This window comes from Drosophila novamexicana, unplaced genomic scaffold (assembly GCF_003285875.2).
Source record: "Drosophila novamexicana strain 15010-1031.04,08,12 unplaced genomic scaffold, DnovRS2.1 tig00000121-arrow-pilon, whole genome shotgun sequence".
Taxonomy (NCBI): Eukaryota; Metazoa; Arthropoda; class Insecta; order Diptera; family Drosophilidae; genus Drosophila; species Drosophila novamexicana.
Genome location: NW_020824773.1, coordinates 2,984,273 through 3,012,175, shown reverse-complemented (window position 1 = coordinate 3,012,175; position 27,903 = coordinate 2,984,273). Strand labels below are relative to the sequence as shown.

Sequence of the window (27,903 nt, the reverse complement as noted above, 5' to 3'; positions counted from 1 at the left end):
AGATATATTATCGATACCAGTTACAATAGACAATAGACAATGAGTACTATCTAAAGAAAAGGACAATCAAATAGATTGATAAGCCACACATTACTTGAGAGTCTGACGTTGTTCGAGACTCTTGTTCTTTATTACCTGCCCTCGCTTCAATTCACGACACTCAAACACTCACTCACTCGAACAATAATGAGTAACACTCAAACTCAGTTCGAATCAGAGTTCCAACCTGAGAGGCTGCACTCCACCAAATTTGTGTTAAGGTCTGCACTATTTCGAGTCCCAACTCAAAATACACTCAAATACACAAAAAAAAGAAATAATATTAAAAAAAAGCATTAAAAAATGTTACTCAGAACTGTGAGCGATGCGTCGCGACAAAATCGCGGAATGGATCGTGGCTGGAGCGAAAAGCGGCTCAGTCAGCGATTGGATCGGGCCGCGATAAGAACTCGTACACGGGGAACGGAAGATCTTTCGAGTATTGAGAATAGGAAACGCATCGAATTGTGAACCGCCGATGAATTGTGACTATTGTTATCGCCAAAGAAGAGCGAGAGAAGAAAACAAACCTTTGCCTTTGGCTACAATCATAAGTGTGTCACATCCAGAGTGGAAGTTTACATAGAAAACTGTGCCCAGCCCAGGCATAGCCAAGAGCAAAAAAACCCATTAAAATTAATTGCAATTAGTCGCCAGGTAAAGCAAATCAGTGCAAAACATTCAGACTGTAAATTTTGATTATTTTTTTTTTTACAATTTGTACTTTTTTTGTGCAGTCGCTGCTTCTTTTGATTATTCATGTTTTTATTTGTTTTTGTTCTGACGGACTCTGTCTGTGCGAATGCCTGTGTGCTTGTGTGTGTGTGAAAAGTCAGCAAATAAATGTTTATGTTCTTGAAAAACGAAACGTGACTTGAGACAAGAAACTTAAACGAAAAACAAAAAACAAAAAGAACTATATAACAAGTCCAAAGACGCCCAAGTCTAGACCCGTTGCATAACTAAGGCGCAGCTTTAGGGTCTAAGCAGGGTCTGGTAAATAGAGCTCTCAGCTCCCCTTACTATTCTACGAAATCGAATGAAATTGTAAACTGTAATCAAATTTGTTTCCTGGAACTTTTCTTTTTTCGCTTTGCCTTACCTCTTTTACAGCTCAATTGACGACGAGGTGGACGGCAATTGCATTGTGCGTGCCCGTGGTTTGCCCTGGCAGAGCAGCGATCAGGATATTGCCAAGTTCTTTCGTGGACTCAACGTAGCCAAGTGAGTAGAAATCGCAAAGAGACGAATATTACATACCCTTACATACCAGACGTTAAATAGCAAGACTTTATAAATAAAAGAAATCAACTGTCAAGTAATCGGCCCCATGGCAGCTATATGCTATTTAAGTCTGATCATTTCCAAGTTCGTCAACTTCACATAAAAATAAAAAATGCAGTTTAATGCGTTACATGTTTCGTGATAAATTCGTCAGACCCGCTGCGAGGGTATTTGAAATAGATCGACGTAACCCATTGATAAGCTGTGCGCTGGCCCCGTCGCTTATCAAAGTTCAGCGGGTCGGCGGCAGATTATCTGACGCCAGATGAAATTCTTTGCTACATACCAGATTTTTCTTTATCATATGCTTCTACAAAAACGTTCCTCAACTGCTTGAAATTCTTCTCACTCGACTTCTCTCTATCTATTGCTCTCTCTCTCTCTCCTGCAGAGGCGGCGTTGCTCTGTGTCTGTCGCAGCTGGGCCGGCGCAACGGTGAGGCATTGATACGCTTTGTTTCCCAGGAGCACCGCGACATGGCACTGAAACGGCACAAACATCACATTGGCTCCCGCTATATTGAGGTGTATCGCGCCTCGGGCGAAGACTTTCTGGCCATAGCCGGCGGTGCATCCAACGAGGCGCAGGCGTTCCTCTCCAAGGGCGCCCAGGTGATAATACGCATGCGCGGTCTGCCCTACGATTGTACGCCCAAGCAAGTGGTAAGTGCGGCCGAGCTCTCGAATGCTATGCTCAGAGCAAAAATGCCGGTTCAAATTCTTTGCATATAGGGTTAGATTTCAGGTAGTTTTAAGATTAGATTGCAAGCTGACGATTAATCTCAAATAAAGTAATAATGTTTGTTATAGCTATAAAATTAATAAAAATATGCTTGAATGAGGTATAACATAACATTAACAAGAATTTGCATGCTAGAAATAAGTGAAAATGTATATTTAATAAGAATTTGCATGCTTGCAAAAGTGCTGTTCATTTTACCACAACAATTCAATATCACAGTTTAGAATTTATGAAAATTTTGATTTAAAAAAAGTCTTAAAGTGGAATTCCTTGTTCAGTTTTAGAAATTTTAAACTGATTAATCCGAGTGTACTCATACTTTATCTCTCTCTGTTACTTTCCCTCCCGCGCTCTCTTTCCCTACTGTCTCTCTGTCATTTGCAGCTGGACTTCTTTACCACTGGCGAGGCGCCGTGCCATGTGCTCGACGGCAATGAGGGCGTTCTGTTTGTAAAGAAACCCGATGGACGCGCCACTGGCGATGCCTTTGTGCTGTTCGCCAATGAGAGTGATTCGTCCAAGGCGCTGGGACGGCATCGCGAGTCCATTGGCCAACGGTATATTGAGCTGTTTCGGTCGACGACCGCGGAGGTGCAGCAGGTGCTCAATCGATCGATGGACCCGAAGACCTATGAGTCGAACAATCATGGCCAGCCGCCGTTGATAGCACAGTTGCCCACCATGCAGTTGCCGTTGCTGCCGCAGGTGGGTGCCGCCGCTGGCCACGCCCTCAACCCGCTGACAGCTAACGCTAGCCACGCTAACCTGTGCCCTCAACTTACCCATGCCCCACAGCATCTCATCACCTCGGGCACCACCAAGAACTGCATACGGCTGCGCGGCCTGCCCTACGAGGCCATGGTGGAGCATATCTTGCACTTTCTGGACGACTTTGCCAAGCACATCATCTACCAGGGCGTGCATATGGTCATCAATGCCCAGGTGAGCAGGAATCTCAATAAATATACCCTCTGCCTGTCACTTAAATTCGTTTCGCTGTCTCTTAGGGCCAGCCCAGCGGAGAGGCCTTTATTCAAATGGACTCCGAGGATTCGGCCCGGCTGTGCGCCCAGCGCAAGCACAATCAGTTCATGGTCTTCGGCAAGAAGTTTCGCTACATTGAGGTCTTTCAGTGCTCCGGCGATGATATGAATCATGTGCTCAATGGCGGCCTCGGCTCGCCAGTGGCACCGCCGCCGCATCCGGGCCATGCGCATTTGGCCGCTGCCGCCGCCGCTGCTGCTGCTGCTGCTGCCGCCGCCGCTGCGGGCAAACAGCCATCGCTGCTCTCTCCGGGTATGTTAGCTCAACCGCCGCCGCCACCCACCGGCGCTCAGGGCATCGGCTCACACTCCCATACACACGCACACTCACATTCACACACGCATGCGCACGCACACACACATGCCGCTGCCGCGGCCGCAGCTGCTGCAGCTGCTCATCATGCTTTGCAAACATCGCCGGTGGCCGCTGCCGCCGCTGCTGCCTCCATGCTGGGCGCCACCTCACATGCACCGCTCACCGCCGGCACGGCGAGCGGTCTAGCCGGCTTTATGACGGCCTCGCCCACGGCCACCATATCCAGTCACTCCTCGCTGGGCTCACTGTCCAGCAGTGGCTTGGCCCAGGGTGGCCTCTCAGCGGCACATGCCGGCTATGCCTTTAATCTCTCGCTGCCGCCCCTGGCTGGCGGTCATTCGGCAGCCGCCGCTTCCAATCCGGCGCTGCTCGCCCAACAGCAGGCACAGTTTATAGCGCAGCAGAGTCTGCTCGCGCGTCAACAGGCGGCCGCTGTGGCCGCGGAGCAGCAGCATCATCAGCTCTATGCAAATGCCCAAATGCTGCAGCACCATCCGCTCTATATGCAGCATCCGGGCGCCGCCGCTGCCGCTGCCATGGGCGGCCAGCCGCAATTTGTGCTCATGCAGCGACCCTATCTGCAGCCCTTTCAGCTGGGCTACATGCCCACCGCGGGGGGCTATCAGTTCGCCGGCGCCAGCTCGGCCGCACAGAGTGCCAGTGCAGCTGGGGCCGCGAGTGCCGCTAACAATGCCGCCTTGGCGCTTCAATCACATTCCATGAAGCGCTCCTATGAGAATGCCTTTCAGCAGGATCCGACTGGAGCAGCGGCTGCAGCAAGTGCTGCCAAGCGTGCTTTGACCCGAGCGCCAAGCAGCGTTTACTCTTACTATAATCCGGGCATTTAGTGGGGCTTAATCATGATTGATGGCTTGATTGACTTCAAGCTCATTTCGACTGGTTCTGTCTGTTATCAATCATGGGTGATTGTTGAAACTGCAGCTTTTCAAACATATTCCATTTGGGCACTTGGAGCTTTTTGGTTGTTCTTTATCAATCACATTTGAATGATGTGAAACTCCAACACTTTCAGCACACTCCAAGTCATTTTGATTTATTCTCAATCATTTTTGATTGCGAAAAAGAAATAAAACGCTTCAAGTAAAAGCAACTTTTATTTGTATTTTATCAATCATGATTGATTGGTCAATTTTTACATAAATGACACTCCGACACTTCAAGCACATTCCAAGGCTTAACATATTTTTTGTTCGTTATCAATCAAGATCGATTGATTGACGCTTATCAAATTGAGCCTCTTCTTTTATCAGGCGACAATGTTTGCAATGCATCTTGAGTGGCAAAAAATGCAATCCATATACATAAATACCATAGCTCATCTTGGCCACACACACACACACACACATACACATATCAGACATTTTGTTAGCGCTTAAATTCGTTTTTTTTATTGTAAATTTTTATAGTGAAATTTCGTAGTCGTAAGTCTAAGTCTTTTACAAATTCAAGCGAAAAGTAAACGGAAATACTTTTAAGCCTTTTGTCTAAGGTCTAAGCATTGCACACAAACACGCACACATACTGCACACACACACACACACACACCCACAAACACACACATACACTACTCACACCCACCACCCACAACACACCCGGGCAAGCTAACAAAAATGTGCAACAAAAAATTGTTTTCGTTTTATCCTGGACTATTCCAAATTGTTTGTAAACTAAAATTTAATGCAGCTGATTCGTAAGTTTATGAATCTAATCTATATAATACTTAACACTGCTCTGTATTGTATTGTGTATGTGCTTGTGTGTGTGTGTGTGTGTGTGGGTGAGTGGGGTGTGTGTGCGTGTGTCTGTTTAGTGAACTGTACCGTGTGTGTGTGAAACGCTACTTCAACAACAGAGGCTAATGTCCTTCAAGCAGCGAGCGTTGCCTGTTTACCTCTGTGAGTGTGTGTGTGTGTGTGTGTGTGAGCGTGTGTGCCACGCCCATCAAGTGCAATTTATAAATTAATATTTAAGCATAGGCATACACCAGATACGCACACACACACACACACACACACATGCTCACTGCCTGAAGGGCGTCAGGTGTTGGCTCATGCGTAAACAAAATTTGAAAAATTTAAACAAATTTAAAGCTAAATCGAAATGTGCAACAACAATAAATCGAAATCCCTGCCCCGAAACTGTTAAAAGTTTAGACTAGATTAAAACATATATACCATATATATATATATATATAATAATAATAATAATAATGGAAAACAATATCCTAGCTTTTAAGACGTACAACTTGTAAAATTGGTTGGTTACACAAAACATTTTTGATTAATATTTGAACTAAGCATTAGAAAACTTTTCCTGTGTCCACAGCTGCTGCCACAGACGGGGCATTGCGATCTATACGAAAATGAAAAAACACATTCAAACATTTATCTGTGTACTTTCCTATATGTAATCACGATCTACTATATATCCACATATACTCATTATTGGTTAGCATAGATCGCAATGTCCGCTGTTGCCGACTTCTAACACTCAAAACTCATTTATAAATGGAATTTGAATTTGATTTTGGAAACTTTTTAATGAATGAATATATATATATATTTATATATAGCTTATCGTAAATCGTTATATGTATACCATTAGCCGATAAGTGTGCGTAACTGGTGTTAGTCGCAAATTGGAATTCTTATCGATATACATATATCAACTTTGAATTTACTTTGTGTGTTCTCTGTCATCACTAATTTTAGTTTATAGTCAAAACTCTGACAACTCTCTCTCCCCCTTTTTCTTTCTCCCCCTCTCTGTCTTTGGCTCTATATACTCACTCGTATATACGCCTATATACATATATACATAAATATCTCTGGATATCAAGAAGGGATAAGTCCAAATTGCTTTTTATCATTTGTACGTTTCTTAGCGCTTTAGTGTCTACATCTGATCTGATAAAATACATATATGGTTATGGATATTTTTTGGGTTTATGCTCTAAGTATATATCTACAAAATACGATTATATAGTATGTCTGTCATTGTCCTTGGGTTGTGTGTATTTTGTGGCCACTTAGTTACACCTTCAATGTGTGTAGAACGCGCTATAATAATCCAGAATCGGTCCAAGCAGAGAGTCAACAAAAAAACTTTTACAGATCCTAACTCCTCTTCTGCGTCTAACAAACAGTTTTGCGCTGCTTCTTGCATTTCTATATATAAAATAAAATGGATACAGATTTAAAGCATGGGAAAGATTTTCATAGCTTAGCATCTAGTTTTATTGTTAGTTAACTTTTAGTTCATACGACAATCGAGTGGTTTCCCATGGGTTTTTGCAATACATACATTTACGATCTATGGCTTCCATAAAAAAAATAAAACTCATAAGCAGCCACTTAAAAAAACAATTTTATTAATAACAATTATAATACAAAATACATTTTGATTAACTTAATTAGTTTTTAGCGCACAAAAAACACAAAACAAAAAAAAAAAAACAAACAAATTTTGATATTTCATAATTTTTTTAATGCTTAGTCTAAAGACAATCGAAACTTTTATTACAAAAATTTTTATACTTCAATAAATATACATATCGCTACATTCTTATCTATAAATAATGCTCGCAATTCACATTCTCTCTACTTCGCCCTCCCTCTGCGATTCTCATGCAACATAACCTCAATCTAAAGTTCTCTCTCTCTCTATATATATATATATGTGTGTGTACAACACTTTAATTTTCGGCTATATTTGCCCTAATGTAGAAAAATTTATAATTTTTTTTTAATCGATAAGTTTTGCTGACAGTCGACATTGTACTATCGTTTGCTCTGTCTAGCTGCTCTTTAAATTTCCTTCCCCCACTTTGTCTTTACTTTTCACACACTCTTTCCCACTCATCCCTCTCAGCTGAGATATACACATGTATTTGTAACTCTTGGGTTTGGGCTTGGGTCTAGCTTTATACGTATTTTCAGGCACATCCTCTTAGGGCTCTGTTCTCTGTGGCCACAGCGGGTGCTTAATTTTTTTGGACGGCGTTACGAGTTGCCACTTTTTAAAATTTTGAAATTTTAAAATTTTTTAATTTTTTAAAATTTTTCTGATGTTTGCATTGGAAATTCATGGTTTATATTATGTCTCTCTTTATAATATTATACTGTGTGTGTGAGGGCAACTGCGTAACGTCTTAAGTGAAATGTGGAGTCATAAAAAGTAAAATGTAAAACGTAATCCGTAATACCACCTAGCGCTATTCTATAGAAACACGCATCTTGTATGTAACACACAAAAAAGCAACGTCGAGCTATCGACTAATAAACTATCAAGCAATCGATAACTTATCGACTTTCCATCAATGAGCTGTCAATCGATATATTGTCGGCAAGCAATTGATCGGTAATCGATTAGCTATCGATTAGCATATAAATAAAAATCGATATATTATCGATAACCATAATGGGTCCTCTGCTGCTTTTGTGTAACCCGTTGAGGAACTGGTTGTGCTCTCCTAGACCTAACCGTAATTGCATATATATGTTACGATAACGATAACGATAACTCGAATCTTTACTCATACGCCGTCGTTGTTGTCAATGGTCCAGCTGTGTGTGTTGTTGGTTTCTTTTTAATTTTTTTTACATTTTTGAAGGCTGGTTGGTGCTTGGATTAAACAAAAACAAAACAAAAAACTGATCGGGATAAAAACATGTACTTAAGTTTACTATGTGCGCAAAATGTATTCATGGTCTCTGGGTAAAGTGGTAAATATATATATATATATATATATATATATATATATATATATATATATATATATGTGCATATATACTGATATTACATACATATCTTCAAAATCAAATTACAATTACTTTATACTACATGTCTACTCTACCATATTTTGCAAATGTCTAAACGGTGAGTGTTTTTGAATACGATTATACTTAACTTGAATTAAAAGCCGAAAAACAAAATAATATTAAGCAAAAATTAACAATCGAACTAACCCTAACTACAACTACAACAATATTTAATAATACTAACTCAAGTCAGTTGCATACGCAACGTGTCTATTTTCTAAAACCTTTTTGTGTTTGCTTCCCTTTTTTGGAGTCTGCATTTGTTTTGGCTTTCTTCAGACTAACAATCTATTCTAGTTCAGAAAAAAAATATAGTATACCCAGCCATACTCACAACACTGACTTTCAGATATATGTTGTTGTACTTTAAGTTTAATTTCTAGCAATTATTTCCAATTATTAATTTATTTACTTTTCCTTCTGTAGGTACTACTGTGCTGGGTGCTCATTTTGGTGCACATTTTCCGGCTTATGGCGCGCCGCCGCCGCCGCCGCATACCCCGCTGCTGGCCACGCCGCGTGCTCATCACGCTCATGCCCACGCCCACGCCCATGCCCATCATCATCATCATCATCATCATGCGTCGGCATTTTATCCGCCGCCGCTGGTCTACTGGCCGTATCCCAGTCCGCCCGTTTCGCCCACCACCTACTACAGCCAACCGGGCGCCCATTCGCCCTCACAGCACCAGGCTATGGTGAGTAGGCATATGCATATGTTTGTACTAGCTGATTGATTGGCTGACTCATTGATTGAGTCGAGATTTATTTATAGAACAAATCGTTAGAACAACTAGAAATCTTTTCTATATTTACCTAATTCCACCTGTAAATATGGAAAATTAGTGAAAGCCTATTGTGTGAAATGTTTTTGCTGTCATCTAATCGAACTTGAATCAAAAATTTTCGGATTTCTTGCATATACATTTGAGAAGTGTTTCTCACTTTCGGGAAGTTGCCTTTATATTCAATCTTGTCGATCTTCACTATTTCACCACAGGGACGAACCATTGGTGGAAAAGTGTTGTCATTTTTAAATGCCCCAAACGTCATACAAGATACTACGGCCATAAATTTAAATATATTTTTCGACGCTTGCAATTTCCAATTATTCTATATCTGTAACTTTGATTATAATATATTTCACAGTATCCGGTGGACTTTTTTCCACCCTCGCCGCTGTCACCACCCAACGCCGGTCTCATACTCACGCCCAGCAAGAATGCCGTGCCCTTTGTGCCACCAAAGCCTACAGTTAGCAGCACCAACAACGGCAGCAGCAGCAGTAACAGCACCAACAATAGCAGCAGCAGCAAGCTAACGGCCACGACAACTATTACGGCCGCCACTGTAGCGGTGCCGCCGCCGTCGCAGTCGCCATCTACTCCCGCGCCTATTGTGAATGGCGTTGCAGCTGCTGCGCCTGCTCAGCCTGAGAGGGCGACGTCGCCGCCAATGCTTAGCGTGGACACAAACCACACGGGAAGTGGGACAACGCACGCCTTGAAAACTGGCAACACGAGCGCTGCGGCCAATGCCACGCCTATTGTGAGCAACTCCTGTGTGGAGCTATATATAACGTAGATACGTTTGCTGCCCCATACACTCTCTCTTTCTTTCTTTCTCACTCTCTCTCGGTCTCTCTTACTCTTGCTATTTATTGAGAAAGAATTTGTCTTGCCAATCGAAGAAACTTGTAGTAGTCTAGTTTAGAACCAACTATAGATAAGTCGCTAGCTCAGACGCAAACCACTAGCAATCGCTGCGCGGCGAATTGCGGCGGCCGCACTTAACGACACGAATCTCGCCGCAAACGCCTCTCCCCCCTCCCGAAACACTTCTAACAATGAATTTTTATAGAATCGGTTTTAATTAATGCTTTAAGTAGACACCCAGTGCAAATTGCAAACTCTATTTATTATTGAAATGCTGCATTAAATATATATAACACATACACACATATATATATTCCAAATATAAACATTAGCAAATTAGCAAAAGAATACAACTACAAATTTATCCCTAGTCAATAGTCAAATTATTTATGCAATTATCTAATTTTAACTGCATGTTAAATGTTATGTCGAAAAACAAAAACAAAAACAAATATATTGTGCAATTGTCAATGCAGGCAAATGCATTGCCAAAATCAGTCAAAATATGAATAAATTAAAATATTAATTGAGTATGCGTTTAATGTTAATATAATGTTGCTGATGCTGATGATTTACCACGTTTTGTTTAGGCTAAGCCATCAAATCTTTGTTATTTTACGTACTCGTCAATGTGAAACCAAGAAACCAATTGTCTATTTAAACAAAAAATAAATCTGTTTTTTTAATTGTTAAGTTTCAGTGCGATAAACAAAAATACGATATTATCAATTGTTTTCAAGTATGCAATTATTAAAATAAATCAATAAACAAAACAAAACTTAATTAAAACCCGTTTTGATATTATCTATGTTGTCAGCGTTATGTTCCAAATCCTTTATTGGAATTTTCATTGTCATGCCGTTTACGTTCCAATTGCATTTAAAGCTCGTTGTGGTATTTCCTAATGAATTACCAGGGGAACAGCGTCTGCAGCTGACAGCTCTGATCTTGTTGTTTCATTTCATTTTACTGTAGAATGCTCGCACTGAGAAGAGAGCGGAAAGATGTGAGAGTGAAGCTTTTGCACTCAGAATAAAAGAGTAGAGAAAACGCAGGCGAACCAGTGAATATAGCATAATTATGTTATGAACGCTCTGCTGCGCTTTAAGCTATTTGCACGCACACATCCTAAGTGAAAGCATATTTAACATTTACATAAAAGCAATCTCTTGCCGTTGCTGAGCGCCTGATATTTCGTTCAGAAAAAAGCGACAGCAACACAGCATTGAGCAGCTAATTAATTTTGGTATTTTCATGCCACTTTTGCCTGCGGTCACTTTATTTCCAATTTAATGCCAAATTTGTTGATTTTCTACGCGTTGTACCAGGCGAACATAATGAACAGCAGATGGCTTAAGGTCGCTTGTTACGAAGGGCGCAAGCACACACGCACACATAGGAAGAACGTTGAGAGAGAACATAAACAAGCAGACTGCAAGCGAATGCGCGAGCATAACAGAACTTGTGGTGAGCAGCGCTCAGCGCTCAGCGCAGCTTTCAGCTCAGCTCTTGTCGTAAATTCACCACAGCGCTCAGCTCAGCTTTCACCTCAGCTCTCGGTGCTGCGCTGTCAGCTTTCTGGTTTGCGAGCACAGTCAACATGAAAAATATAAAAACTAGCTGCCGTTGCTGTTCGCCTGGTATTGTGTCTTGAATAATAACGAAATTTATTGTGTCCTTACCTCAGCTCTGGCTTGACAACTTAAGCCAATCAAATCCAAGCCAAAACAGAAACATTAACAAGTTGCTTGATTTATTTGTTTTATTTTAAACAACAATTAAAAACGCATTTACAATTAATTTCTATTAATATCTAATTAATGAGCCGACAATTGAACGACATTAAAAATAACAGTTGCAGCGATAAGTGGGCCGTCGTTAGGACCGTAAATAAACACATTTGATATTTGTAATCTGATTTGATAAATCGTTGACAAATGGCGTTACAAACGGACGAAAGTCCCACCGACCAGTTAAAAGTATGCACGGTCGTTGTGAACCATCATCCGGTCGCACCGTACCATAAACCGCATTTAAAATAGATTAAAAATTTACGCTGCCAGGGGGGAGAGAAAGAGTTTTTATTTTTTTTTTGTTATTTTTATTTTTATGCAGCATCATTTGCTGCACCTGATGACGGGTCCAATGCTCCCCCTCCAGGCTGATGTCCACATGATAATTTATCAATGGCTGCTGTTTTGGACATGCTGCTAACTGATGCTGCTGCTGCTGCTGCTGCTTTTCTTCTACCAGCCCTCATTTCCCCTGCTGCTGCTCGTGGCGCCTATCAAAAGTGCATTAGGCGTGGTCCTGCGGCGCGCCATTTGCGTTGACAAGTTTGTCCTGGCTAAACGAAAAGCGCAAAGAAAACAGTTGGTTAATGCGACAAAAATGCAATGCGAATGTATGTGTGTGTGTTTGTGTGTATATTTGTGTGTGCGGCTGTGTGTGGAGGCAGTGGCTAAGGGCTTGTGGTTTAGTGGTTCGAGATTCGAACTTCGCGGGGCTGTTTGGCATTTTTATGGCCGCACACTCGAGTTGGCAGTGCACTTCCGCTAATGCAGCCGGAAATGGCAAATAAATCTCATTTGTAATCGTAAAATATATATTTTAAGAACTTTGAACCAGCAGCGGCCATACACACGCACACTCGCACACACACACACAAACACAACAATAAAGATGCGCCGCCAAAAGTTGTGGAATAGTTGGAAAAACTTTTCCGTTGCCACTCGAAAGTAAGTCAATAAAAATGCCTCAACAAGCGATGCAACGCGTCCAAAAAGCAAACACGAAAACATTTACGAAAAATACCAAAAAAAAAGAAGAAGGATATCGGCATATTTTGTAAAGCCTAGCGACTTAGCGACTGTCGCCAACTGCCATTGAGAGGCGCACAAGGACACTTTCCGGCTGGTTTTAAGCCCTGGAAACTTTTATTGATTTAGCGGCATTATTTCATCTTTTATTTTGCTCGCAATAATATTCACTTAAGTGAATACCCATGAATACCATGAATCATTGCATTAATAAATTAGCTTTTTACTGAAAATTTGTTACCGGATTTCTGTTAACTGCAGCCTGCGAGTGAGCATACATTTAGTTAAATCAGGAGCTGCTTTAGGTTAGGGGCAGCAACAACTTGAATAGATAAGCTTTTGGGCAAATACCTTAAACTAGGCCTGGGATTTGATACCGAAAACCTTTTTCATAGCTGAGTGTGGTGCTTAAGATGGATTTGAGTAAGAAATAAGGATCAGAAGGAAAAGATGTGCAACAAGAGGAGATAGTCATAAGAAAGAAAGTGGCTGGGAGTCAAGAGCTTGTTCGTTAAGTTGGAGGAAACTCTGCTTCTGCAAAAAAGAAAGTTGAATTATGTTTTGAATGATCTATTTGCAGATTTATTCTTACTCCAATGTAGGGGTCTCTAGCAGTTGATTAGGTCTTCAGTCTCAGAAAACTATGATGAGTTTGTATCTGCAATAAAAAATAAGAGAAAGGAAGAATGTTGAATTCTAGTAAGATATGGGATGTGTTTTATATGATCTATTTGTATCTTCTGTGAAGGGAATTTTGGGATTTTAACTCAGTTTTAAGTCTTAGCAAAGGTTAAAATTCATTTGTTGCTGTTGAGATTGTGTCTGGAATGAAAAAAGCTAAACGACATTTAATGAGAAAAGCTGAATAGAGTCAAATCTCAAAGTCATTTTTGCTTAAAAGTAAGTTTTCTTACTGTCTAATTGTTTATATTGTTAAAATCAAAAACCAAAACAAAGCAAACAAAAAGCAACACAGCTATCTTTTATCTCCCATTTTATTTTTTAAATGCCAACAACTTTTTCAGCTGTGTCGGAGAAAAAGTTCAAACAGCATTTCGACACCTTCACGAATTTTGACCAAATATTTACCCTCAGGATATGCACTCCAACGACGTGTGTGTGTGTGTGTGCTCAGAGGAGCTGTCGCACGACCCCCTCCCGCTTCCGTCGTGCACATTTCCTCTGCGCCTGATGCCTGGTTGTCTGGCAAAAAGAAAATCAATTTCAGGCACATTACGAGAACACAACCCGAACGGAATTTCAAGTTGATTTTATTATTTACTTGTACTTTGGATTTGTACTTCGTACTCTTGTATTTGTATTTGTATTTTGTGTTTGTATTTGCTGTTTGACAGATTTAGCTGAATGCTCAGACAACACACACACGCACACACACACACACACATCAGACTTTAAAATTGCCCAAGGCTGCGCCGAGGCAGAAGGAGGAACAAAATGACTGCATTGCGTCCTTTTGAGACACATTATAAGCACTGGCTAAGCTGAGGCATTCGCTTCGCTTCCCTCTCTGCAAGTCAAATAAATCGAAATATTAAGAGTGCGGCAGCCAAGTGGGAACTGAAGATTGAGTCTCCAAATAGAGCCGTGTGCGGGTCGTGTTCATGTGCCGTGACACGAACTCAAGGGATCACAGACAGGACTCTAATAGTTGGTTATTAAGCGTTTAAATAAAACAGATTAATTGCTTTTAATTATATTCGAATTATCTGTCTAGCTAAAACGATCTTATTTCGAGTATACTCTGACGACACAACTACTTATGTAAAAAGATTTATTTAACAATATCTTTATTGAAAAGACTTATAAGTAAGTTTCGTTTTGATAACATACTAATTCTTAGTATATCGTTAAAGCATATGCATTGAAAATCGATAAATAAATGATGTAACTAAAGTATTTAGTATTTTCGAAAGTACCAAATTTATCGATAATTCTGTTGAACTAACATAACAGGCTAAGAATCGATTGAAACGGAAACTAAAATAAACTGTTGGAATAATCCAATTTCGATTACAACTCTATTTGATCCTAAGTAAATATCGATATCCTAAACAAATATCGATAAATATATCGATGAAGCTGCCATCTATCTAGTGATAGGCAATTCCCATATTCATACTTATCTTTAAGCCATATTAGTCATATGTGTATGGAATATAAGGGACACGAGCTCATCTTTAGGCGAGTCTGTAAATAGTTCCTGGGGGCTTCTCGTTAGGGTGGACCGCAGTTGCGATAGCAAAACTCAAATTTGGAAAGTTTTTGTTTTTTTTTTTGCTTTTATCTGATTTAAGCTAAACTACATTGGGCAATTGATTGTCAAGTGTGTGTGTGTGTGTATGAGTGTATGTGTGTAATAGCAGAGTGTTTTTTCTCTCCATCTCGCACCTCCGCTCTTGCCCTCTCGCTCTTTTAGCTGGCGGCGTCTGAGCTGCTGCTTTTTGATGTCTGTCTTCAGTTTTTGAGCCATTTTTTCTCTCTATTTTTTTTTGTTGCAGGTCTTGTGCGATTTCATTTACTTTGTGTAGAACACACACACACACAAAGCCTAAGTAATAGGTGTGTGTGTCTCGTGAGGCAATGAAGTGCATTTGGAGCACACTTGATGCACGTACAGCACGCAGCGCCTTTTTAGATGTATTGTAAATGACTGCAGTGGGCGGCATCGCACTTGGGCACACAGCGTACACAGCACAGGGGGCGTGGCGCTGGATTTGTCGACGCGGTTCGTTAGTTTTGACACACAGACAGGAAGAGGAAGTGGGCGTGTGTGAGTGAGTGTGTGAGTGTGTGTGTGTGTGGCGTCTGTTTGATAAGTGGCAGCAATTTTTATGCTGCCATCTGCTGCTTCTAGCACTCCTTTCAGCTTTGCCATTTTTTGTGTGTTCGTGTGTGTGTGTGTGTGTGTATTGTTCCTTAGTATGACACTACGACAAGCGGGTATCTCGGCTGATCCTTTGGCAAGAAAAAATAATATAGAAGCAGCAGAAAACTGTGGCCCCACTAATGAAATTGTTAATTTTTGTTAGCAAAGTCACGTACACGATGTGTTGATGACGCTCGAGTGTGCCACACGCCCCGCCCCACGCCCCTACTCACGCCTCTGGCAATTGGCAAGGCGCCGCAAGGCCTGGCCAAGGCAGTGCATTGGAAGAGGGGCTGAAGGTTCGGTGGGTGTTGTGCCTCATGAGCTGCAGCATTTTGGTAGACAATTTGCGAGCGAAACTTAATTTATGTGCAACAGTTTTACTCATATACATTTTTCTTTTTTGCTGCCGCTAAATCGAAAAGTTTTTGGAGTGCGCGCTGTGATTTTCGCGTGATTTGTGCTGCAATATTTGAGCATAAAAAACAGTTATTTAGTTTACGGGCAACACACACACACACACACAGAGACACACCGCACGTGCATGCAACGACTTGCCCCAAAGTCAAAGCGAAAAAGTCGCATTGCAGCAATTTTTGTGTTACGCTTGCCAACTGCTGCCCTCAGAGGGGGTGGGTGCCGACGGGGGCTGGTTGTTGGGTGCCTAGCCATTAATACCATTTACCTACATCTTGGCCTGTGCTGGCATGCAGCCCAAGCAGCCTGCCCCCTGCCGCCTCGCTATCTCTCACCCTATCGTCCCTGCCTAAAATTTATATTACGTATACGCCAAAGTGGCTGACTGACTGCTTTCTCTCTGCCCCTCCCGCTTGTCGCCTGCCGCCTGCCGCCTGCTGCATACCCTGCCATTTTGCGCCTCGTCGCTTCTTGTGTTTTGTTGCCCTTTGTTGCCGTTTGCAAGTTTTGCATTGCATTTTATTCTACTTTATTCACGTTTCTTTTTGCCTTTCTTCGTTTCTTCGGTGTTTTTTTTTCTTTGGCCATTGTATTTATGCACAAGTGCAGAACGTGGCAGCAACAAAATGTCTGCGTTGCGTGCAACATTTACTTTTTTTTATGGTTTTAATTTTTTTTGCACTGCAGGTTTATAACTGCTTTGTTCGGTTCTGGTATAGAATTTGCCATTGTTGCGGTTACATAAAATTCAAATGCAATGAAAATTCATTAGAAAACAAAACACATTTTTGCCATTGCATACTTTTCGGGGCTAGACGGGGCGATGAACAGGGGGCGATGCTCGAAATCATAATCAGATTTCTGAGAAGAAACAGATCTTAACAAGCTGCGCTCTCAATAGAGTGTTAAACTAATTACTTTATTGGTGTAGAAAGAGATGTTGAGTCAGGGTGGTCTGCAAATTGCATGAAGGATTCATTTCGACAATAGCCCCGGTTATACTGAGAAACATAATATAAAGAGCCAGGATTCTATACATTGTTGGCAATAGTAAAGGGTAAATAATCTTCGGCATTACAAAAGCAGAATGGTTACTTCTTTCCTATAATCCCAGTCACTAATTACACTCGAGACGAGGCTATTTTTATTTTGTTATGATTTGTGGAACGCATAGAAGAACCCAAAAAGAATATATATAATCAGTATTTGTCTGTCTTCTTTCGTGGATTCAAAGCTGTCCGAATTCTTGTTGCATTTTTCGTTGACGGTCAGATCAGCTTACAATATATCATAAAGTTGCCTTGGGTATGATCGCTTGAGAATTAAGTTATTGTATGAAAGTTTTTCGATTCAAATATCAAATATATTGACGTTGGAATTTAAGAGTTTTATTAAGCTCCCTGCGAACGAACAAGCCTTGTCCCACATCGGATTACTACAGCAAAAATTTAAGTTTGCTTATTTACAAGATTCTTCAATTTTTCAACATTCTACTAGCAAAGCTGCGTGCCTACATATCAAATTGGACTACTATATCATAAAGTCGTAAGTCGCCCAAATATAACTATATATTGTTACTATTATTTCTATTCTTATTATTATTATTTTTATAATATTATTATTAGTAACTTTTTATTTATGTTATTATCACTATAATTAAAAAGAATTATGGCATAAAAGAAAATGTTATTAAAGCGGAATTCGTTATCGTTCTAAAACTGTAATTTAATTTTTAAGAAATTCTATAAGCAAAACTAAATTTCGGCAAGAACAACAACTATCTTATCTAATGTTATGTCTGGATAAACTATGGCTATTAAATGTAACAGCTTCTAAGCGCAGCTCGATTCGCTCTGCTGCCCGCTGCTGTTTACTGGAAAACATCTGCCAAAGATTACACAACATTTTCTCACCTGTTTCACAATCAATTTGCGACCGTCATCAGCCGTAATCTTGGCCAAAAAGATGTGGGTGCGCCACATGGCCAATACGCACACACACACGCACATGCGGCGTATACGTAATCTGTTTAAACACACAATAAATAATGAAAAACTGCGCATATGCGAATAAAGCTAAAAGCGGAATTTGCATATAAAAAGAGCTCAGCGAGAGGGCGAAGCGGTAGACGAGCAAGCAAACACAACAGCGAAAAGCCGTAAGCGTAACATATAATGACCAACAGTGGCCTAGTCGGCTGACGGAGAGGGGGCAGGATGACGGGAGGGAGGGTCGCTGTTAGCTGCGACTAGCCGGTCACGTTTATTTTAAGGGCTCGAGTGCAGGGGGCGGGTAGGTGTGGCAATCATGAACATGCCATAATGCTTGTGACCGCGACTATTAAATCAACACACGCGCTACCAAATACACACACACACACACACACACACACACACACATACACGCACGCACACACATATAGGAGCAGAGCGTGAACGGGGGCTTGGGAGAAAAAGAGCGCGCGTGCATATTTCCTATGATTTATTATTATTTCGTGCGGTTTTTCGCTATTATTTAAATTTTAAATAGCCGTAAAGTGCACACACAAGCACACAAACACACACACACACACACGCCCACTAGAAATTGTATTTGCTGGCTGCCTGATTTTATTGTAGTCCTTACCAGCGCTTGGCTTTTAAAATCCTGGTTGCCAGTTGTTGTTGCTGTTGTTGTTGTTGGTATCATTATTATTATCGTTGGCATTGTTTGTTGGCATGTTGTTGCATGCCCTGTAGCTGCAGTTACAGCTGTTGTTATTGTTGTTGTCGATTTCGCAGCGCAGCCATTTTGTGGTAAATAGAGTCGTTTAAATGCATACAAATAGTGCTCCGCTCTATGTATGTGTGTTGTGTGTGTGTGTGTGTGTAACAGTATGTTGTCTTTGTGTGTGCTTGTGGCAAGATTTTATAATAACATTCCATAATGCAACGTTCGCATGTCACTCTGCAACATTAACAAGCCACGAAATTGTTATTTAATTTTTCTCGTAGCCTACTTTTTGGGGCAGCCAGAATCACCCTAGTCGACAAAATAGTCACCCTAATGGAAATGCCAAAAAAAAAAAAACAGGTCGAACATTTACAAAGGCCGTAAAATAGAGCAAAAATCTATTTATTAACAGAAGCGAGCGTAGGTTTTGCCTTAAATGTGAGCTTTGCGATGAAAGAAAGATTCTTTAGACTCTAACATTGCTTATACCTTCGCTTCTTCCTGCTCTTAAAAGTTGCGTTACTCAGTCTAATATTATTAAAAAGGGTTCTCACTTTACATCGCCTTTGCTTTCTTGGCTTCTCTCTGCGCTTTGCAGTTTTGCTCCACTACGCATAGTTTTTCTATTTGTTATGCTTCTCGCTTCAATGACTTCTCGCATGACACTAGCGTTCGCTGCGTTTCCGTATTCACTTCTCTCTTCGCTAGCAATGGCTACGCTTCTCGCTTCTTATTCCGTTACTTTCTTCAATACAATACTTTGCTTCTCGCTGCAATATTTATTTAGAAATGCGAGAAGTCGTCGGGTGGTCCTAAAAGCCATACAACAAGACGAATAAAATTGAAATATTGTCGCAACACCCAAAGCTGTTGGGTCTCACACGAGAGCTGAATGGAGCTCAGAGGGCGGCTCATTACATGTCACGAGTTGTCTGGGGCGCTTAGCGGATTTTGTGACAGGCGAGTGGCAGCAACAGCGCGCTGGCTCGACCGCCACTTCGCCCTCTGCGCTCATGTCAAACCAATCACTTGTAATGCGGCTCATGTCGCAAGCTGTGAGCTGTGAGCTGAATCTAACTCGAGCCACATCGATTTTTTATGGCGCAAAGACAAAAGTTATTAGCAGCAAGTGACATTAAGTGACAGCAGGAGCAGCGGCAGCAGCAACAGCAGCAAAAGCAGCTGGCGATGCATGCCTCCGAAATCGTAAGTCGAGGCAGCTGCCACAAGGTGTGGCATAAATGTAATAGTGCCACGCGAAATGAAAGCGCTTTTCATTACGTTTTATATGGACAGAATAATTTATTTTAGATAAGCGCAGCAAAAAGTGGACGGGTGTGGGAATAACGGAAAAAACATGACTTAAGGAGTAAGGAAAGAAGCACTGCAAAAAGTTAAGTAAGAAGCAAACAGAGAAGTCAGCCAAAAAGTGTCCAAGAAATAAGTGACAGATATGGGCTAAAGTATAACTGGCAGAGAGTAAAGTATTAGAAGCAAAGCGTTAAGCAGAGAAGTTAAGCGAAAAGCGAGGTGGGAAGTATTAAAGTTTCAAGCATTTCTTATGCTCTCTTTTATTAGAAGCGAGCTATGGAAGGCGGGAAGTGGGACGCTAAATGAGAAGTACACACCCTTAAATTATGAAGTCAATTCAGTAATAATAATCATGAGCAGGAAGAAGCGTATCCATGAAGAGGAGTACATAAGAAATATGAGAGAAGCAAGATCTGAAGAGAAGGTAAGGACACATAAGCAAAAGAAGTTATTTACAAAGTTAAGTGAGAAGAGTAGCAAGAGCCAAAGCGAGAAGCGTTCCGTCGACCAAAATCTCCCTTATAAATACTAAGTAAGAAGCATAGCGAAGAAAATAGCTTATGCTTGAAGCTCCGATTTCTAGTTAACTTATCATAATGTAAAAAAGGTTTCTCTCTGCCCTCCCGACTACATTATAGAACATTACCATCACGTTTTACGCTTTGCCTCTCTTTACAGCTCACTGGGCTGCGATTAGATTGATTCAGATTTAGAGAAGTTTCGTGCAGCTGCCCAATAAATGTTACTAAATGTCAACAATGAAATACGCCCCAATGTTGCGTTGTGCTTCGCTGCGCCATACTTGGCGTATACTTAATAATATTATAATAAATGCGCGCAGTTGCAGCCCAGCGTTTGGGTCGGCTGCATAAACTGACGTTTTATTTGGCACACAACATTTTAGCTTATTTCGCTCTATGTGTGTGTGCTTGTTTGTGTGCGTGTGTGTGTGTGTGCAACTGTGCAGCACCATAACTGGCAACATAACGGGCATTGTGCGCTGTGGCTATGGCTGTGGCTGCGGCTCGGTGCCACTCGGTGCAGAACAGCAAATGAAACTGGCTAAAAATGAAAACAAATAGAAATTTATTGCCTGGAATTTATGACAATTTACTTTTGGCCCTTTATGCAGCGTCCTCTTTTGGTTTAAGGAACACAAAAAAAAAATGCCGTATCGCCTGAGCAAATCTTCAGTGGGTTTTTGTATATTTAGCTATGCATTAAAAAGCGCTCAAAGTGGCTGTTAGATGGAGAATATCATGCAGTTTTAAGCTTTAAGTGAGCTTAATTGTATGCGTGGGGCATATTAAAGCTTAAAGCTTGAGGCTTAATGCGCTTTCAAAGCTGTGAGCTGGGAATAAAATTATGCGAGCGTGCATTAGCTGAAGTTGACATTGGGGCTGTACTATAATTGCAGCTTTAAGTATGCTTATTAATATTAAAGCTCATGTCTCTTAATCTACTTTAACTGGTCAGCTTATTTGGTAAATGAATTAGCTGGGAGCTCAGGTTGAGGCCTTAAGAGATGATATCATCTTTTTTAAAAATGTCAACCAATTTCAAATTCCAAAAGACTTATACAACACTTTCTTTAAGCTCCTGTTTATTTTAAGCTTTTCTAAACATATTAATTTGCAGTGATCTTCAATAACTGTTTAGAGCTTGTCTTGAAAGCGCGTTTTCTATCTATCTATTATCTAAAAGGCTTAATATTTGGCTGCTGCACAACACTGTTTTAGTGCCCCGTCAAAGTTGAGTTTATAAAACCGTAATTTAGCTTAATTGTTTGCCTATGAAGTGTGACCAATGCTTTCACTGTTTATTTCTGCATCCAATTAAAGTTCTCTTTGTGAATTTAGTTTGATAAACTTTTTAAACGTTTGGTTAAATTTTTTAGCAAAAAATAAGTTTTGGCCAAGCGCAAACTGCAACCGAGAACAAAAACAATAAAAAGCATTTGTTGGCACATGTTCAAAACAAATTCTAACGCTTTGCTGCTTCTTGCTTTTTATATTTTGCGCAGTGTTTGTATAATTTCTTTTTTGTCTTATGCTTTAGCCGTTGGCACTTGCGCCAACTGCCTGACTGCCACACACGCTGTCTGCCGCACACAGCGCCCGCCGCTTGCAACACTTAAAATGTATTTTGCTTTTGCTTTTTGGCCCGGCTCTTGGCTCGCTCAAGCTGCCAGCGTTGCCCACACAATCTGCCCCGGCGCTCACACTTCACCCCCTTGCTATCTGCCACATCTCTGCATACTTTGCTGCCTCTGTTGCAACATGTGCAACCCCCTGTTCACGCTCTTTGCCAGCGTCTGCTTCTAATTCGATTAAAATGTTGTAAATTATTGCACTCACATGGCCAGCTTTGCATTACTAATGCAAGTGCGAATGCATGAGTGTGTGTGTAAGTATGTGCGACTTGGCAATATTACGTAATGCTTTATTGAATTCGCCATTTCGAGTGCTGCCTGTGGAAATGTGTTTTCAATGAACGTTTTGTGCGTTTTTTCTTTGTTTTCCCTACTTTTTTTATTTTTATTTTAGTGCAGCATGAAAAATGTCCTCGGCGCACATAAATCTTGCTAAATTCCCGGCCATGTCCTGGCTGCGGTTTGAATTTGAATTCCAAATGCACAAAAGTCGGCGGCAGAGCAAATGATGTTGAAAAATGAATGCGTAAATGATCGTAACTTGAGAAAAAATGACATTAAAAGCTTGCCTAAGGGGCGGGGCGTTTGTTCTTAGGGGTAGCGGTAGGGGGTAGGGGTAGGGATTCGCTTAAGGGTAGCTGTTATTAGGACGGTGCGTGTGGCAAAGACAGGCAACTGCATAATGTATGGCCATACATTTAGTCATTTGGCCAACTGACGCATGCCACATGGGGCATATCAAAATTGTTGCTCGCCAGGCAGGTACGCAGGCAACTCTGAAGCCACAGCTGGGAGGCAGCAATCAAATGTGGCAATTTAATTTATTGTTTATTTTTCCCAAAAACCAAATGAGGGCAAAGGGCCACAGGCCATCACGTTGCAGGCGGCCTGGCAGCGTGCGGCAGAGTCGTTGGAGCTGCTGCTGCGACCATCAAGGAGCGGCAGACTAGCGAGAGGTGGAGCGCAGCAGTTGGAGCACGACAAGCAAACGTAATTGGAGACGGGCAGCTGAAGTAGTCAGGGCAAAGGAGAAGGGGAAAAACTGTTGAAGCGGAGCAGTTGTGGCAGTTGCAGGGCAGCTGCTTAGGAATTGCGAACTCAAGAAGGATAGAGTCTTCAGCACGCCGAAGATTCAAGACGCTTGTAGTTATAATAAACTTAAAAAAAAACTTGCTTATTCTGATATAGTACTCCGATTTTGCTTATACTTAGCATTTCAAAAAGTTGTTCTTAGAAGAGCTTAACTTGCGATCGATTATTGCTTTGGCAACTATAAGATATAGCGTTTCGATCAGGCCAATACCGATATATTATATGACGATCATTTTAAGGCCGAGAGACTAGTTTGCATATAAACAGGGAGGCAGACATGGCTTTATAGACGCGTCTTTTGATATTGATTGGGAATATATACAAATACATATGCTTTGGAATCGGAAATGTCTTCTTTTATGCATAACACATTCAATAGTAAATCATATTACCCACTAGAAGGGTTTTGAAAAGGAGCAGCGAAGGAAAAAAAGCAGCTAAGGCTAATAAGGAAACGGAGAAAGAGGAACGCAATACGGAGCAGCAATGGCATGAGAATGCTGGAAAATTTAGTAGCCTGAGAGGTAGGAGAGAAGTAGAGTCAAGGCAACAGGAATAGCTAACCAAGACGGAAGCAATCGAATTGTGCGAGTCGGAGGCGAAGCAGCTGTCCAAAGTTCAAACGAGCAGCATGGGGCAAACGGGCAGCAGTTGAAGGAATCGCAGTGGCACAAACGCGAAGCATCAGTTGGTGCCCCAAAACGCTGGTAAATAAATAATTTTTGTCTCTGAGAACCCTTCAGTTATGTCCCGAACTGGCGGAGGGGGCGGTGGCGGCTGCTGCTCTTGGCAAACAGACAAAATTGAAATTAATGACTGACTGCGGCTCGTTGTACGCATGTAAATTGTGTGTACCCCACGGCACGTCAATGATGCGTGCCTGGGCAAATCAAAGCAAATCACAGGACAACCCTCTGCCCTTGCGGCACAAACTTACCCAAAGAATGCTGCATGCCTCGACTCGTAGCTCCAGTGTGGGAGCGGCAACGTCTTTATGTGTCCCTCGTGTGGTAAGTCAAATTGCGGCAGAGGCAGCTGATTATTGTTATTATTATTATTAACATTATTGCTGCATACTCTTCTGTCAGCGGGCGCTCGCCTTTGTGTCCTTCAACAAAACAACATAAAACGAATTCATTAAATTTATTGCGGAAATTAGTACAAAAAAAATGTTCTTTTGCTGCTGCGGTTGCAGCTTGAAATGCCAATCAACTTAATTAAAAACAAATAAATATGTAATTTTAATTAAAAATCAATCACAACGCTGCTTGCAATTGACATTTCTATGGCGCGAATTTAATTTAAATGCAACAAAATGCGATTAAAACATGCGATTAAGTGCCTTCCGGCAGTCGAGCGCCTGCTGTGAATGCAATTGAGCGAAAGATGCTTTTACAACACTGACTTGCAGACAGATGAGCGCTTTGATATGGTTTGATTGTCAATCAATTTTATGCCTATATAGATTGAACTATATATATATAATACAATATAATATATATATGTATATATATATATACAAAAATAAATATTTTTTACTGTCTGTGTTTCCGTTTCTCGTTTATAGTTCGATCCTTGACCCACGGTACAATATTTCTTTTTCTTTTCATCAAATATAGTTCTATAAGTAAATAATAATAATAGTGTTCGGGGTTTGCTGTGGCCTAAAGTAAATCCTAGCCTGAACCAACTTGATTTCAACTAGCCTGCAGCCCGCTTTTAGTCAAAGGTTACCTGACTCTTGCGCCCTCTTTCGCTCTATCTCCCCCCATGGCAATCTAGCATGCATAGCCACACATGCAACTGTCCTCAAATGCATTGCATAATTCAGTGGCATTATAAAAGTTGCAGAAATTGCTTATAAAGCGCTGTAAAATGTCATTAATCATTTAATTGTTTTTAGACTTTTGCACCTGGCCAATTTCACAGGCAAAACAAACAACAATAAAAAAAGGAATACAGAACAACAACAGCAACTGGCCAAAACTGTTGTAATAAGTGTGTGTGTGAGTGTGTGTGTGTTTGCTTGCAGCTGCCATAATTGTATGCGTACACAATATTTATTATTTATGGCAACAACGGGCCGTCTGTACAGGCAGGCAGGCAGTGCGGGACATGTCCTGGCATTGTCCTTGCATCCACTGATAATGCGACGCGTTATAACTTTTAATTTTAATTTAAAATTCAGTTTCGAACAGCAGCCACCCCTTCAACCCTTCAGCCCTTCCTCCGTTGCCCTCTCCCTGGCGCTGTCTCCCTTCACCACTTCACCACTTCGTCTGTGTTTATACGCGAAATGAGTTTTAAATTAATGTGATTTTGTTATTTATGAGCAACGCGGCGTATACGCAACTTAAAGCCACAAAACGAAGAGACATTTGGGCCAGTGCGTTCCACAGTTGCAAATTGCACAAACAAATCAGCAACAGGCAAACAAAATACAGCAACAACCAGAGCAGCACACGCATTACAAATTTAAATGTTGTGCGTTGCACACACTAATACGCACACTCGCACACACACATTTGCGCCTTGCACTCATTAAATATGCAATAAATTTACCCAGAGTGGAATTGACAACCCCCCGCACACACACACAGACACACCTGTCTGCCTACCCTCAACCCCTTTGGGCTCATTTGAAATTCTAATTGTTTTCCAAATTCATCAATCGCTTTTAGGTTCGTAGCCCATCCTTAGCCCTGTGGCTCCCCCGCTACCGCGCTCTCCCCTTTGCTGTCTGCAATTGATTTAAATGTATGTCGTTGGCTTTGCTTTGCCTTTGGCTTGCTTTTCATTTTGCATATCCATTGAAATTGATAATAAATTGTAGCTGTCAATAATTTTAATACCATGTGTCTATCACGCTGTAATCCACACGCCTACACACCTACCCCCCGTTTGCACGACGGCCACTATCAAAAAGTTGATTGTGCCCTGTGATTGATACCTATGATTGATTTTGCGCTGAAATATTGCAACTTGCGCCACAGTTGACACCATTTTTGGCGAATAAAAAAAATATTAATAAAAAATGTAGCTTCAAAAAATATTGATTGGTTTTTTTTATCTGTGGGATATGCTGAATGTATTTGTTATTTATAAACTTTTTCTCCAAGGGGAAGTCCCTTTTTTGATTTGGGTAACCTTAGCATACAATTTCCCTTTCTATTAAACATGGGAGCTAAAGACATTTTTGCATTAACTATTAATTGTAGAAATTTTCTCAGAAACTATGCAACCCAAGCAATTGAAATTTTTTCTATTTTCTTCTGGGGAAAATACTTCACCTCAAGGAAAATTCAGGAAAATTGAAGAATTTTCAATAAAATTAATAAAGGCAAATGAGAGGCAAATAAAATAAAACCAAAAACTGAAAATTGTCTGAAATAATTACAAAAACAACAGCTTCTACTCTGGGGAGCTTTAACGAAAAGGAAAACAAGATATTATTAAAATGGAAAACTACATTCAATAACAGTTTCCAATAAATATTTGGCTTTGTGTGCTCTGCAATAAATCAATTCCCATTTGAAATGAATCAATTGAGGTTTTTTTTAATATGCCCTAAAATGCCTATTTTCAAATTCAACGGGCCTATAAATATTATCATACAGAAAAAATTCGCTTAGCTTAATCAGCAATTTTGTAACATATTTGCCAAAAACTGTAGCATAATATCAGGCATTTGTAGGCATATCTGCGGCGTCATGTCACGCATTGATGGCCCCAACGGATGGGGGCAGCGTTTTGATATGCGTGCCACATGCAGCAGCAGCAGCAGCAGCAGAGGGGGCAGCAACAGCGACCCGTGTACGAGTATGACATGACAGTAAAGTCTCAAGCGACAGAACCTTAATCACAGAGCGAATGGCAAGTGAATACCGGGTGAATAGCGCGTGAATACAATACGAATACAAACTGAATGCTTAACTGCAGTCGCTGCTGCTGCTGCTGCTGCTGCTGCTGCTGCTGCTGCTGCTGATGGACACGCCCCGTCGATAAGGGCCGATAATAAATCAAGCGCCGCTGCCGGACATTTCCGCTTCCGTTGCGCTTTGTCATGTTTAAGGAAAGAGGGTGAGAGGGTCGGGGTCAGGGTGGGGGTTGGGGGTTGGGGAGTTGTGCTTTGTGCAACTTCAAAAGCAAAGTCAACATTTAGCGGCCCATTTGACGCAATCAATGTTGTTGCCACAGCTGCTCCTTAAACAAGTAAATCAGCGAGCAGCCAAGCAGTAAAATTTGATGAAGTCTACACACACACAAATACACATACAGACTCGCACGTTCGCGCATTAGCATTTGGTCTGTGTGTGTGAGTGTGTGTGAGTGTGTGCGGTGTGTGCGTGTGGGGTTCAGTCGTAAAGGCAAAAGCCAAATCTCTTATTTATAATCACTTAGATCGGACTAGCAAATCGCTTGGAATAGCACAAAAAGCGGCTAAGTCTGGAAGAAAGACGCACAAAACACACAGTATTAATACCCTCGAAATAGTAAATGTGCGAGAGGGATATGAATGGAGATGTATGCTTCAGGTAGCCAAATGTAGGCCTAAGTTTTTTATAGCCATCAATTGACGAGATATCCTTCCCTT

General features: G+C 41.2%; 1 protein-coding gene and 1 long non-coding RNA gene across 11 annotated transcripts in view; one reads left to right on the top strand and one right to left on the bottom strand.

Annotated features, from left to right (window-relative positions):
- Window positions 1–10,588, top strand: part of LOC115758026 (RNA-binding protein fusilli) — a 29,868-nt gene extending 19,280 nt beyond the window's left edge. For 3 of the 5 annotated variants that reach the window (XM_030698531.1, XM_030698530.1, XM_030698532.1), the window contains exons 7-10: window positions 1,153–1,263; window positions 1,715–1,985; window positions 2,449–3,006; window positions 3,072–5,011. In XM_030698531.1, the coding sequence (XP_030554391.1) occupies window positions 1,153–1,263; window positions 1,715–1,985; window positions 2,449–3,006; window positions 3,072–4,271 (2,140 nt within the window). In that variant the 3' untranslated portion in view covers window positions 4,272–5,011. Of the gene's footprint in view, window positions 1–1,152; window positions 1,264–1,714; window positions 1,986–2,448; window positions 3,007–3,071; window positions 5,012–8,690; window positions 8,963–9,413 lie in introns of those variants that run through there. The other 2 variants (XM_030698535.1, XM_030698534.1) reach the window with 2 other exon arrangements.
- Window positions 10,589–12,065: 1,477 nt separating this feature from the next.
- Window positions 12,066–27,903, bottom strand: part of LOC115758101 — a 74,448-nt gene continuing 58,610 nt past the window's right edge. Inside the window, exons 3-6 of one of the 6 annotated variants that reach the window (XR_004017393.1) lie at window positions 24,247–24,417; window positions 13,331–13,396; window positions 12,980–13,272; window positions 12,066–12,266 (exon numbers count right to left, since the gene is read on the bottom strand). This is a non-coding gene — a long non-coding RNA (uncharacterized LOC115758101). Of the gene's footprint in view, window positions 12,267–12,630; window positions 13,273–13,330; window positions 13,397–24,246; window positions 24,418–27,903 lie in introns of those variants that run through there. The other 5 variants (XR_004017395.1, XR_004017394.1, XR_004017392.1 and 2 more) reach the window with 5 other exon arrangements.